This window comes from Manacus candei, unplaced genomic scaffold, assembly GCF_025592945.1.
Source record: "Manacus candei isolate 608988 ecotype Guabito, Panama unplaced genomic scaffold, ASM2559294v1 h1tg000069l, whole genome shotgun sequence".
In the NCBI taxonomy this organism is placed as follows: Eukaryota; Metazoa; Chordata; class Aves; order Passeriformes; family Pipridae; genus Manacus; species Manacus candei.
Window position 1 is genome coordinate 4,304,910 of NW_026138117.1, and position 13,921 is coordinate 4,318,830.

A 13,921-nucleotide genomic window follows, 5' to 3' on the forward strand; every position below is an offset into this window, starting at 1 on the left:
AAAGAGGATTTAACACTGTGGACACACACAGCTGCTCTGTGCCAAGAGCGCCTGTGTCAGAGAACAGTCTCACACACAGCTTATGAACAGAGGCAGAGCCAAAAACGTCTGGTTTCCCTGTGTTCCTTCTTCCACCTTGAATGAATGCAGGCAAAGAATAACATCACTGGCTAATCCTTTCCTGAGTCTTGTGCTTTGCCCCCCCCCCATCCCCCCGATGTGTTTTGATTTGCAGTGGCTGTTGCCTGGTTTCTGCCCAGGCGGGTGCATGTCGGACGTGAGCCGTGCACTCCTGTTCCAGGACCAGCTCCAAACCAATACGTGTCTGCAAGCAAACCCACTCCCCATTGGGGGACATATGACTCAAACAAGAGCACAGAAATATTTAACTCCTCCATGCCAAGAGATTTTCCAGCACTACACACAAAAGGAACAGAGTGCTGAGCAAAAGGTAGACTGCAATCAGCAGCTGTCTGTCTAAAGGGGAACAGATATCACTGCTAAAAAAAAAGATGTACACCCAGGCTGTCTTACAACTGGAAGAACATGAACTCTTACCAATGTTTTAGTACACATTCTCCAAGAGGAATTACCTGTTATTACTCATAAAGATAAAATGAAGAAGCCTTTGCACTGTATAATTAGCACATATTGACAATATTTGAAAGGATCTGGCCAAAGCTGACACTTATGCAGAGTCAATTGCTGCTAAGTAAACATGAAAATTACTTGCTTGAAAGGACCATCTGGTAAAGAGGCACCTCTGTGAAACAAGAAGCCTGCAATTCAGACACACTGTTCTGAACACAACCCTGTAACTGTCTATGCAGCAAACAAAACATTCAAGAGCGTGAAGAGTGGGAGGCACACTTTTTTTACAATTCCTTTATTTAGAAAAGTGCGATCAATTTGGGCCTCTCCAGCAGCAGAAAGCATACCAGAAATAATAGTAGTTCTGAGATTGGATAAAACAATACAAAAACAAAAATGAGGGGAAATTGTAAGATCTTTGTGTACAATTAATTTGAGGAATGTGTTGGTACACTGTGCTACTGAGGTCACAATATTGCAGGATTAAAGAAGGAAAAAGATGCCATGATTATATCACATTACTTGCTCAAAGTCAGAGCCTCCCTCAAATTCTGTATACAAATTTGGAAAAGAAAAAGCTTTCCAGGACATATAGAAGACTCAAATTAACATTTGTAAGTACATCTGGTGTGGGGGCAAAGGCGACAGAGAACTGATTCATAACAACAGTTAACAAAAGAATAAAAACTTACTCTATCTTCCAAAGGTTTTTGGGAATGGTGCACCTTAAGCAAATGAGACTGGATACTTCAATATTAGCCATTCATCTGGAATTGCTCTGGTCCCACCACAGAGCACAGCGCTTGAGCTTTGGGTGTTCCCCACACATGCTCCCCTGCACTCCAGTTCCAGCAGAGATCAAGGAATGAAAAAATCAAGAGGAAGGGAAGGAGGCTGGGATGGAAACGCACACGGCACACATACTCATTGATTTCTGGTTCAGGGTAAGTATCTTCTGTTCTCTTTGAATACCTCTATTTGAACCACAGTTTCCACTGGCAATGAAATTTTAGGGTGTACATCCTTTGGGTCTTACATCCACGTAAGACCTCACAGGTTTACTTAAAACAAAGTTGCTCTGAGAGTACTCCATGTGAAGAAGCACCTGTTGATGTGCCTGTAGAGAACAGTATCCTTTCCAGATGCTACAGCATGTTTTCTGAAAGTATGGGCGGGGCTCCAGGCAGCTACCTGAGGGTGTCAGGAATGAAGTCAACCTTCAGCAAAGCCCGTGATGCAGCTTAGGCTCTGGTGACACGTACTTGAGAGGCAGAAACCAAATTTACTTTAATAGCCTTGTTATACTTCTTGATATAGAACCTGTTCTCTGTAAAAAGAGACTCAAGACTGCTGGTTTAACTGGAACTGCTGAAAGACGTGTTGGTGCCAGGTTCAGATCTCCATACAACCTCATGGCAATAGATCTCATCTGAACACTACAAAACAGAGAGAAAGGGGAAATCTCATTGTGGTCCTGGGGTCCTTGCTAAGTAGACTTCCATTCCAGCAACAGATGATCTTTCTCCTTCTGCCCAAGCCAAGTAATTTCAGCTAAGAGAAAATAAAGCTGGCATGGAGCATTTAGGCATTTTTCTGACACTGACTCCTTAGCAACAGCAAGTCCATTTTCTGTTAGCCAACAAGGGCAACGAGCCAGCACTGTGAGGTGCCTCAGCCACCAGCAGAAAACGGAAGGTACTTGCTCCAGGGCAGAGCTGAGCTCAAAGTTGGATATCTCTCCTCTTATGATGAAGGACACCATATTACATATTCCTCCCTCTTTTACTTTAAAAGTATCTTTCTTTCCCTGTTAGATCTGCTCTGACATGAGTCCTGCTGCCTGAACCTGCTCTCTTACTGCAGCTTTGGCCAAAGAACTGGCAACTGCAGCCACCAGTCAGCAAAACCTTCCTGGGTGTTCGGTTTATTTACCTTTTCTCTCTTTTCTCACTTGAAAAGAAAACCAGTGGATCAGTAAGGGAAGAACAAGATCTTGTGATGAGAAGGGGCTGGGAATCAGAAGAAATACCTAGGATGATGAGCAGTGTGTCTCCTGTGGGCTTCATGAGCTGAAGTGAGGGTGGAAGGATTTAATGCTGTGGTGAACATGAATAGGTTGATGGGCTGAAGGGGCTGCGGCCACTTTCCATATACCATCCTAAAGATGCCATTCTCAGGTTTGCACAGACACAAGACTGTAACTTGAGAAGTTTCAGCTCTGCCTCTGGAGCATCCTGTGTAGGAGAAAAGGGACCAGAGTTGTTTCTCTAACTTCATCTGTGGTGAGGTTAACCGGCCTGACCCCAGCACCAGTTTCTGTGCAGAAAACCCAGGTCCTCCCAGGAGCAGGGCTCCAATGTGGCTGTTGCACAAAAAGAGCAGCAGATGTTTATGAGAAAAAACGTAAGCAACATTTACAAGTAAAGACATTTCTTCCATGTATGCAGGAAGTCCCAAATTTAGCAGACAAGGCAGAACCCCACATATGGCAGAACAGAGCTATAAAAGTTGTCAGCAAGTGATATTCATCTCAATTTAAAAACAACTTGTTCCTACCAAGTAACGTAAATGCGACTGAAAACATGCTTGTCCTTTAGCTGCAAGTGCAGTATGCACATTTATTACAGGAACTAAGGAAAGTGCTGGCATGGATTCACTTTTTTGCACCTCACTTGATAGTATCAGATTTTTTGCTCCAGATTACTCATCTTTCTTATTCTATGATTCAATAGCCAACAGCTTCCAGCAAGTGCTGCTGGACAGAATTAAGCAGCATTATTTTGGTTCCTGGTTTGATGAAGCAGAGCGATACATATAGCACAACAGACCACGAGGGTCTCCACACTCTAAGAACAGCATTACTCAGGGAAGTAGGCACTGAGATGCTGTCTTTCCACAGCTCAACATCTACTAACACAGGACATGCAGGTTGAGGAAAAAAACTATTTATTAACTTCATGCAGTTACTTTATTTACTTTTGTTCTCAAGTCTCAGGGTGCACAAGGATCTGGGTTATAAAAAGGAAACCTTGATCAGTCATCTTTCCCCACCTCCTTCCTTTGGTGAACGATGTTTCAAAAATGCTGTTGTCCAGTGTACCAAAGCAGCTCAAGCAGCATTTACACACACTTCAAAGCAAAAGAGCAGTCCTGTAACTGATGTTTGTTTGCTCAGACATTCAGTGAATACAGGCACAAAGGCCAAAATCAATCCAACTCCGAAAGAAAAAAAAAGGCTAGTATTTACAAAAAATACCTTCACAATGGTTTTGCTCAGCAGCTTGCTGGTAGCAAGACGTAACTGAGAGATGGGATATTCCCTGCACAATCTGGCTCAACTTTGCCCTCACACAACTCCATTTTAGAATAGAACAGCCTGAGTTGGAAGGAACCCACAAGGATCATCAAAGCTTTGCTGCTGCTGCAGTGTGACCAGTGTCCCACCACCCCCTACAGTGGTGCCAGCCATGGCCAGTGTCTCAGTCTGAAACATTGCCTCTACCCTGCAACACCCTGAAGGCATTTTAATTCACTGGGCTTAGACAAAAAAGCATTTTGTTCTTCATTGTAACCACATATTTTTTTTGCATTTATTCTATGGGGCCAGTCAGGTCATGCTTAGGGCTAAAAAATAACCAAGAAGCTACAAAAGGAAAAGCCCACTTCATGATCCTACCCCATCTTTGTCACAACTCACTTCTGAGGAAGCTAAAGGTTCGTCTCCTCCATCCTACCTACTCCAAGGGCCTCTTCCTCTTCCCCCTCACCCTGTATTTTGGGGACCTCCACCTCCCCTTCAAATCCACCCCTAACATTCACACCCAGTGCCACAGGCTGCCCCGGGTCCCCAGCAAACCCCGTTGTGCCACCATCTCTACAGCCTCCCCCACTTTTCTCGTGGGGGCTAAAACCATTGCCATGCAACTTATGAGCCCCAACATCCAACCACTGCTTCTCAGATGCCATTTGCTTCTTAAAACCTCATGAGGCCAATGCTCAGCCCTTGGGCTCCCACAAGGGAAATCAAACTATCATCCCCCTTCTGACAGCAGCACATCAGTGGCTTGTTTCTGCTCAGACCATATTTACGACAGCTCTAGCTCTTAATTCTCCAGTGATAAAGCTTTCTCCACGAACTCACACACTTATAAATTCAACCTGGTTTATTCCAAATATCACATAAATTAAATACATTTCCCATGAATATTGCAAATATACATGAAATGAACATTGCAATCTTTAAAAAAAGTTTTGGCTTTGTTTATGCAACAAAAAGTGCCAAATGTGGTTAGAACATGAACTTCTCCTGTATTTACTAGATACAAAAAGGTGCAGATTAATAATTTATATTTATACATATGTACACACTCCATTTAATTTCTAGCTTTAAAACAGTAAAAAATGGTTTCAAGTTTATCTACATTAAACATACTCGTTTACATCTGGTCAGAAGCCCCAGATAAGAGTTGATACAATCATTTCACAACTGCAAAATTAAGGCGCTACCAAAATACCAGTTCCACTGTGTAAAATGTAACAGGAATAGAGAGTGTACAGCTTTCTATTTATCAATTTAAAAGTGGACTGGAGAACAGGGAAAAAAGAGCAGTAAGAAACATGACAAGTTCTACAGGTTAGAAGTACAAAGAGATCTTGATGACTATCAAATGAACATATTAAAATACAGTAGATAAAAGGCCTCAGTGGCAAACAATTAGTATGCTTCTGAAAGACAAAAAAGGTTAAAATATATATATCATTTTGTAGCTTGAAATTTTACAGGTGAACAACAGGTGTAGAGGTAGAGGGATTTTTTTTTTCTTTTTGGCCTCTTTACGATGTATAAAGAAGGGCCACATTCACCACAGTGAAAAGACTCATCATATATCCCAGCATCCTTGCTTGGATAGCAAGCAAGAAAAGTGTAATGAGCTAGAAAGGCAACGAATCCTGTCTATCTCTTCCAGGAGCTCAGCTCCAATGCCTTCACATGTACCTTGGCGACAAGTTACACCTAAGCATAGACTGGCTGTAACATGGACATCTCCTCTAGAGAGCAATAAGATAGCTAGCTTTTCCTGTGAGGTACTACTGGATGCTGTAGATATTATATGGCAGAGGTGATTTGGTAAAAATGAAACTGGTACTTTCCCTTAGAAAGCAAGTACCACAGGGCAGTGGTGATTTCTTTTATTTATTAAAGCTTTGCTATTTGATCAGCATTCAATGTTTTGGAGGAAAAGTCAGCTTTGGGCTGCTAATATGATTATTTGCATCCATACACAGACAATTCCCTTGTTATTATCATTTATCCAAAACATCAGTCACTGAAATATTCACAAACCGCTTTAAACCTTGACTAAAAAAAAATCCCTCTACAGGGAAAAGAAAGTTCTGCTTTCTTTTCAATATCAATCACTCCATTAACTATGCAGGCCTTCATGAACACAGTAATGTCACTTCCTATGTAGAATGTCTTTACACATTACAGAACATCAGTAAACAACCTCTCTTTTTCCATAGGGTTTTCTCTCAGAAGTACCTCAAAAGTAGGTATCTTGAACAAATCACTTTTGCAAAGAAGAATATTAACATTAACGTTTACTGAGGCAAAGCCAAGAAGACACTAACTAGCACCTTGATATTTTTTTTTCTTAAATGCACTCCTATCTGTAAAATTAAGCACATATAAGATCGGGACCAGCAATATACAAATACAATTGGCGTCCTCTTTCAGCTAAGCTAGTAATACTCAAAACTAGGCAGACACACAAACAAGCAAGATGAGTGAGTCTCGAAGAAATACACAGCATGGAAAGGAATGGGAAGAACAGGAAGCTGAACAGAAAGGATTGCAAGATCAAATACAGTCCATCTTCTGGTCCGAGAATTAGTTTGTGAAATCACCTTTCAGTAGCTCAGCTGACAGTGGGCTGAAGACCTACTGACTTCTGACATTTCCTCCCCCATGTATGTAACCAGTCCTTTACACTTCAGTGAATTCCTCTTCCTCATCTTCAGATTCTGGAGGAAATGCATTTAACTTGAATTTTGAGTATTTTGGTGGTGGTAGCAGAACTTGCAGAAGGCTACTGTAGAGGTTATGACATCATTGGTTGTACATTATGCACTTCACAATTCAGAGAATATACTTACAAACTACTTAAATAGAAAAGGCGTGTTCAAGGTAGAGGCAGTTACAGTACATTCAGGGTATGTTACAGAAACCATTTGTGGTAGCCATTTGCTGAAAGGAAAAAAACTCTCAATTTTTGTTTCCCAGACCACACAGGTTATAACTACAATACCCAAAGAGAGCAGGTAATATATCTCAATCACGGCATTTTAATGCAGTCCAGAATTCATGTGCAAAGTGGAAAAAAAAAAAGTTTAAATACCTCTTCATTGACAAATAAGGACAAAAGAACTAAAAAAGAAACCAGGCACTTTGACCATGTAGGTAAGCAGCCATTTCTTCTTACCAGACTTCTGCACATGAACAAGTCTTTACATTGGTCTTGCTATGCTTGCAGCACATGGAGATTCAAGTCAATTTTTTTTCCCTGTTGGTAGTATCAGTTCTAGTTATATAGGAAACTGTGCCAACTGAATTGGTAACACTGAGTTATTTCATTGGCAGTTGAGCTAATATTGATCATTTGACTGACAAGCGATCAATTTAATAGCTATCAAAATTAGATAATAACAAAATAATACATAAAAAATAATCAAAGAGACAAATGAAGGTTAACACCTGACTTAAGCTTGCATTGAGACTTGCCTTTATAGGTTCGGTTTGTGACTCCTTTCACGGTGTTACTGTGGACTGATTCCCATCACATACAGCAACTGGTACTAAACTACAATACTTTCGGTTTGAAACGCGTTCAGTAGAGATCACCTCAATGTAACGGGAGGTTGGCACGACACTGCAGGAAGGAGGGAGATGGAAACCTCCCCATCTTTCATCCTCGCTGGTCCCACTCGCAGAGCAGGTGCTCAGAGTAAACTGCAGCATGCCTCCCTCCTACTTGGGGTGAAATCATTATTTCACAGCAGTGTTTATCATACTTTAGGGAGCGGCTTGATTTGAATTTAGCGGTAAGACCAGCTAGGATTACTTTGGTTTTTCTTTTCAAAGAAACCAAAGTACACCTTTCCAAACATTTTGTACATACTCATTCTGCTACAACACATAAATCACAAAGGAGGGATTACCTAAGGCTACTTAATAGTGTACTTATTCAGTAGCTATTATTCTTTCATCCAAACATCCTCAGATGCCTTGACCACAAATGCTTAACTTGTTTTTTTCCTCAGACTACTATTTGCTGAAGAGAGAAAGAGAGAGAGAGAGAGAGAGAAAGCGAGATGTGGGTTTATGACAGAGTGCCTTCCGATTCACTGACAGACAGTAGTGTCAGTTATAGTCTTCATGCATACTTCTGCTGGGTAGCAACAACTCCTCTTCTGCTCACTACAAGTCTAGGAAACACCTCTTCAATCCATTGTTCAGTTTCCTTTTCCTACCAAGTGAAAATCCAAATCACATGCAGGCCAATGGTGCAACTCTAGTACTTAACTCTCTTGCAGGCTAGAAACATCAACTCTATCGCAGTACTTTGAAGCAATTATCCACATCCATCAGCTACACTCTAAATGTAGCACAGCTTTGTAGAGGCTCAGTTTTCATCAGGATAACAGGAGAGTGTGCAAGGTTTGGTGAATACCCAAGATAACAAACTGATGCAATCGATGGATGCAGGACATAGTCAGAAAGGGCTGCTTTTTTTTGAAGGAATCTTTGAAAAATACAAAAACAACCCCTCCCCTTTGCCCTCCCCTAGAACGACCTATCATGAGATGCTTTTTCAGTGCCCACTCAACTGAAGTCCATGTTATCTGGGTCTTTTGCGAGTCACAAATATCAATACGCGTCTGATGGCAATAAGACGATCTTTAAGGGAGGTCATAGCCAATATAGCCAGCTGAGCTCTGTTTTCCAGAGGCAGCACTGCCAAGAGCCACCAGTACCAGGCAGGACCACTGGGGTTGCTCTGCAAAAGAACAGAAAGATGTATTCACCAATTATGTATTAAGAACATCGCCTTCCTTCTCACCTTGTATTTGCTAAAAAAGTTAACACAAACAGTTCAAGCAACAATTAAACACTTAATTGCAGATGTTCTCTTTGTCTACATATACCACTAAGAACTTATTCCTTCAGCTATCAAGTTACATAGATACACTGTTTTCCATGCTTCATGCCAATAAGATTTAGAATGTACAAAACCACAGCAAAAATCTGTCAGAAAACAGTTTACTGTAAAAATTTGGTATAGAATAAGGCTGTTTAAGTAGGAAGGTTCTATTACCTGTGGCTCTGGTTCTTTTCCTGGCATGGACCCAAAATGATTGAGAATTTGCACTTTCATATTGTCTTTAAGAGAAGTAAACCAGGCAACAGCTTGATCATAAACTGAATCATGAAGACGGACAAGTTCTTCATATTCTGGTCCTTCAACCTTATTGTTAAAAGAAGGGAGATGGAACAAAAACAGGTTTGATACCGTGGAGCCCATATGCTTCTCCAGAAGCAAACGAAGCAAAATAATGCAGTGACTACAGCTGTTCAAATGCCCTTATCTAAACCAACTGTGCCTAAGTCTCAGATTTCAAACCTGTGATGCTGGAGGTTTTTTACCCTCCCCTAGGTGTTCTGAAGTGACATTTCTTGGAGCAGTAACTGCCCTGCTAATATCCATTCCTAAATACTGGCACAACAGAAGATTCTGCTCTCTAATCCTAGGACATCATATTAATCATCTCAAACCCACAGCCTCAAGTCCCTGTCACAGAACAACCCTTAACAGTGGTATATTGTCTGGCAAGACAAAACAAGCACTACTGCCACCGAGCACAGAGATGGGGAGATCTATGGCCCTTAAGAGACCAGCAGTATTCCATAGAAGTGTTAAGGCCATGGTAGGACAGCCAAGGAGAAGGAGGAGGACAGACACTGGAGCAGGCAGGAAACAGGGAAAGTGGATGCTTTCCCAATACCAGAAACAGCCATGAAGAAACACACCCTCATTGAAGCAAAGAGTGTTTTAGTTGCACAGCCTAACTATTAGCTATTAAGGGGGGAAAAAAAGCATAGGCAAAACCCACTACCAAATGGTGATTTGTGGGGGCTTTTTGAGTTTTGATTTTTGTGGTTTGTTTTTTGTTTGGTTTGGTTTGGTTTTTTTGGGGGGGTTGTTTGGGTTTCTTTCCCCTTTAACATGTACATATCAATGGTGTGATTTCAGCTATGCTACTCAGATGCACATCTGATGTAGCTGCTGTGGATGCCTTTCACAGTTCAGGAGAAACAGCTCTAGAGGGCAATTAATCTCATCTTAAGGTAGGTACCTAAGAGCAGATACAACAGGCATCTTTGGACTGAGATTTCTCACCATCTGATATAACATGAATGTAAGGTGCTGAACACAGACACCAGTCTCTCACTCGAGACAAGGTAAATCTCACTGATTAGGAAGAGGTGGGTCTCTGGCGCCATCTACAAACACTGCCTTGATACCTGTGTTCCACCACTCTTCACTGGGGATTTAAACACAGCAGAGCCCTCACTCTGAGAAGACCACCTACTCCAGCCTTTCACAGGCAGAGACACCTCCATGAGATCTACCCTTCATGCCCTGACAAACAACTGCATCATTCTGCACAGGTTAGAAAAGCCCTACTAAGACTTTACAGACTTTCACTTCAACTATGAGAGTGAGCTAAAGAGCTGTATGACCCAACCAACTCCATCAATTGGCATGAGATTACTACTAAACTCGATGTTAAGAGCTACCAGGGTTTTACAAACATGGTCTGAAGATGATCCAGGAAGCTATTAAGCATGGCCAAAAATTCACCCTTTGGCCAACATCCATCATAAGCATCTCACTTGATGCAGGTTTTCTAAGAGGACCTGTTTTTAAAAGCTACTCCCCTCTCTGGGTTTCTCTGCTCTCAGTCAGCTCTGACAGAGGTTTGTACATGGCACAGTTAACTACATGTCACTCAGAACTCATTCTAAGAGCGGACCCTCACATTTACTTGAGGACCAGTTCTGTAAATGAGAGTCTGGAAGACATAGGAAGTGTGCCAATTGTCTGTTCAGTGCAAGAGAACAGTCAGTTCTCTACCAACAGGAGCATGTGTTTTTAGAAGACTTTAAATTCTGTACCAGTTTTAAAATGTTACTCCGACCTCACCTACACATTCATGACAGACCTTAGCATCTCAGAAGCTACTCTGAGATCCATGAAGGGAGTGTAACACTTTAAGCAGAGATAATTATAAGGGCAGAAAGGAAGAAAGGGAAAGAAGAGACAAAGTTTGTTCCACGGTTTTTAAAATAGAGCTTTAGTGTATTTGTAATGATACTGGTTTAAAAATAATGCACAGCTAGCTTGAAATGCAACAAGGAAAGGCTATTTAAGTGAATCCAGCAATACATGGGTATGAATAACTTTGCACCATAGATCACCTTTTTATCTTCAAGATACTCGATGTTTGCTGTGTTATATCCATCTCGTTGGCCATGGCTTAAGACCCTAAAACGACGGACACCAACTGTATCAACAACTGAGCGTCCATCAGGAAAAAACTTTACGTCCCTGATCTCTAATATACAGCCATGATCTGCAAATCTGAAATGACAGAAGGGCATAAAAGTGGAAGTCATCAACACGTGTTTACAGACATCAGGACAAATACTGGGCCTAATTGAGCACTTCTTATTTGAAAGAGGATCCTGCTTTGGTGACAATACATTTCTGCTTATTCCCATAAGCCACACAACCCCCACCCTTTCTGCCTTCCCTCAGAGGACCTGGACAGCAGTATTTTCAGGGCATGTTTGTGGCATGGGATGGTTGGAAAGGGACAGGATACTAAATAAAGCATATTTCATTCTGGGAGTTGCCAGCTGCTGGTGGCAAATTCACCTGGTTTGCAAAGAAAACAAGATGGGTAAAGATACCACAAGGAAGCCCAGAAACTGAGGAAAAATGTGAGGGCTATCCCCCTACTCCAACGTGTAAGCAGAGGATTGCAGGCTTTAGAAGAAAAAGGCTTCTATATAGCAAGATTTTTGTTGCATCTGTTTCCTTAAAAAAAAAAAAAAAAATCAGAACAAACCCAAAATACTCTTTACAAAAGCACATTTGTATCCATTATATTTAAAGTGGGCACAGGTTTTAATCACACCCTGGAAACAAGCATGCAAAAAATTTTTACTTTATCAAGATTACCTACTCTACCTTTGTGCTGTAGTGATTTCACTAGAGAGGGTGATTGTACAATGACTCTTCACCACAATACATTTGCAGCTCTACACCTCAGCCTACTGCTAGGCAGGAGAAAGTACTGCATGTATCTAGTCTCATCTCAAGATACCAAATCCCTGCAGGGTGTGATAAATTCTTTATCAGGGAAACACTTGTTTTACCAGGGCTTGGTCATTTCTTACAATGGAGTGATGAAGAAATTACTTCTGTTTCTGCTTTACCAGAAATTGTGGGTTTGTGAGGGGCAGAGGGGAAGCTCACCACTGCGGACAACTGTTCTCTTCCAGCCACTCCACAGGAAAAAAATCAGGACAAGCAAGAAGAGTACAGCTGCAAACAGCTAAGCCTTGGTGCTTTACCAGTAGGATTGATTTTAAAAAAAAGTGAGTTTATTAGTTTATTACAGTAGCATTACACTAAACACTATTTAAACAGCTACATGACAATTGTTTTTAATTAAGGATTTTAGTGACATTCATACTGGATTTAGAAAATAATACAGAAGTGATGATTTTTTTCTTTTTTTGTTGTTCTTTGAGAAGTTACTTTTGGTTGGAAAGTGACCTTAAACAAAGAGGTCAAGAAAGCACCTGGAGACGGGTATAAAATGTACTGACACATTAAAAGTTTATATTCTTCTCCCAGCTTTAACTTAAAATGGAGAAATAAAACAGAGGAAGGTAATGAACTGAACGTGTTTTGTCACTGTGTTTTTCAAGGGAATTACGTATCCATGTCTTAGTAGATGAGGCAAAACAAGTTTCCCCACTTGTATTCCCAAGTTGATTTCGCAATTTTGAATAAACAAAAGAACTTCTTGACTTGTGTAAGAAGCTGCAACAGCCTGCTAGGTGTCTACAGCTACAGGCTTTCTTTGCTTCAGTGTTTGATTTAAATTATCATGCTCAAAAAGTTTAATTATTTTAGTAACTTAAAACAGACCACACACAGAAACCTAATCACACTGATTGCATTTTAAAATATCCTTCATAATGTTTTCTAACAAACCAATTATTGTGTTTTGGGGATTGTAAGCCCTTGGCCCTCTGTATTATACCTGACTCCAAGTAAGTTTGGCTCTTCCAGAAGCCTTCATGGATATAAGGAGAGTTTCACTAATGTCCTAGGGTCATTCTGCCCTCACTCTTACAAGTATTTGCTTCCACGAAATTGGTAACAGACCTGAAAGGAACTGTGGAGCATCAGCTGCTGTTGGAACCTTAACTCCAGAGTGCAGCACTGACAACATGCCAAATGGCATTGCAGCACAGCCACAGCTGACTGGAAGCTGTAGCATCTCCTGTATTCCTACAGCCACCTTACTGTCCAGTCGGGGAGAAAAATAAAAAATCCTCCCCAAGAAAACATGAAGTGGACAAAGCAAGGCTGCCAAGCCTCAGTATGACTGCCCTCCTCTCACCTCCAATGATGATCACTATAAAAATGCTGCTCCTGAGGATGCCTGTTTAACGTGTTCTTAAGAATTCCCATGCCTGTCATCCATTCTACAGCCTGCATCATGCCAACGTATCTTCTGAAGTCAGTAACTATCACATCTCATAAGGCAGACCTCTCAAGACCACCTTGTATTTCTGCAATGAGCATAGTCTTATCACCTTCACCCAAAAGCCTATTATCTGTAAAGTACGTAAAACTTGAAGGTTTTCATAGGATCATAGAATAGTTTTGTGTTGTAAGGGACCTTTAACTGTCATCTAGTCAGTCTCTGCATTGGAAGCTGGAAACACATCAATGTCAGAATTCACAAAAGTGAATTAAAGGTAAAATCATATAGAAAGACAATGTAACTCACTCGCTCACTGCAGATAGCTTAGACATTGCAACACAGAGGTAAAGACAAACGTCAAAATTCAACATTCAGCAGCAAAACAGACTTCTCAGCCAAAGGTATACTTTGTCTCATTAAAATGATACCACTCATGCAGGAAACCTATGGGAGGTCTGGATTTTTTACCTTATTTTTGTTT

The 13,921-nt window shown here is 41.1% G+C and overlaps 1 protein-coding gene across 3 annotated transcripts in view; it reads right to left on the minus strand.

The window, feature by feature from the left end:
- Window positions 1-4,735: 4,735 nt before the first annotated feature.
- The window catches only part of LONRF2 (LON peptidase N-terminal domain and ring finger 2), a 37,015-nt gene continuing 27,829 nt past the window's right edge, over window positions 4,736-13,921 (minus strand). For 2 of the 3 annotated variants that reach the window (XM_051807010.1, XM_051807011.1), the window contains exons 10-12: window positions 11,132-11,294; window positions 8,967-9,116; window positions 4,736-8,648 (exon numbers count right to left, since the gene is read on the minus strand). In XM_051807010.1, coding sequence (XP_051662970.1) covers window positions 8,490-8,648; window positions 8,967-9,116; window positions 11,132-11,294 — 472 coding nt within the window. In that variant the 3' untranslated portion in view covers window positions 4,736-8,489. The remainder of the gene's footprint in view (window positions 8,649-8,966; window positions 9,117-11,131; window positions 11,295-13,921) is intronic. The other variant, XR_007907659.1, reaches the window with a different exon arrangement.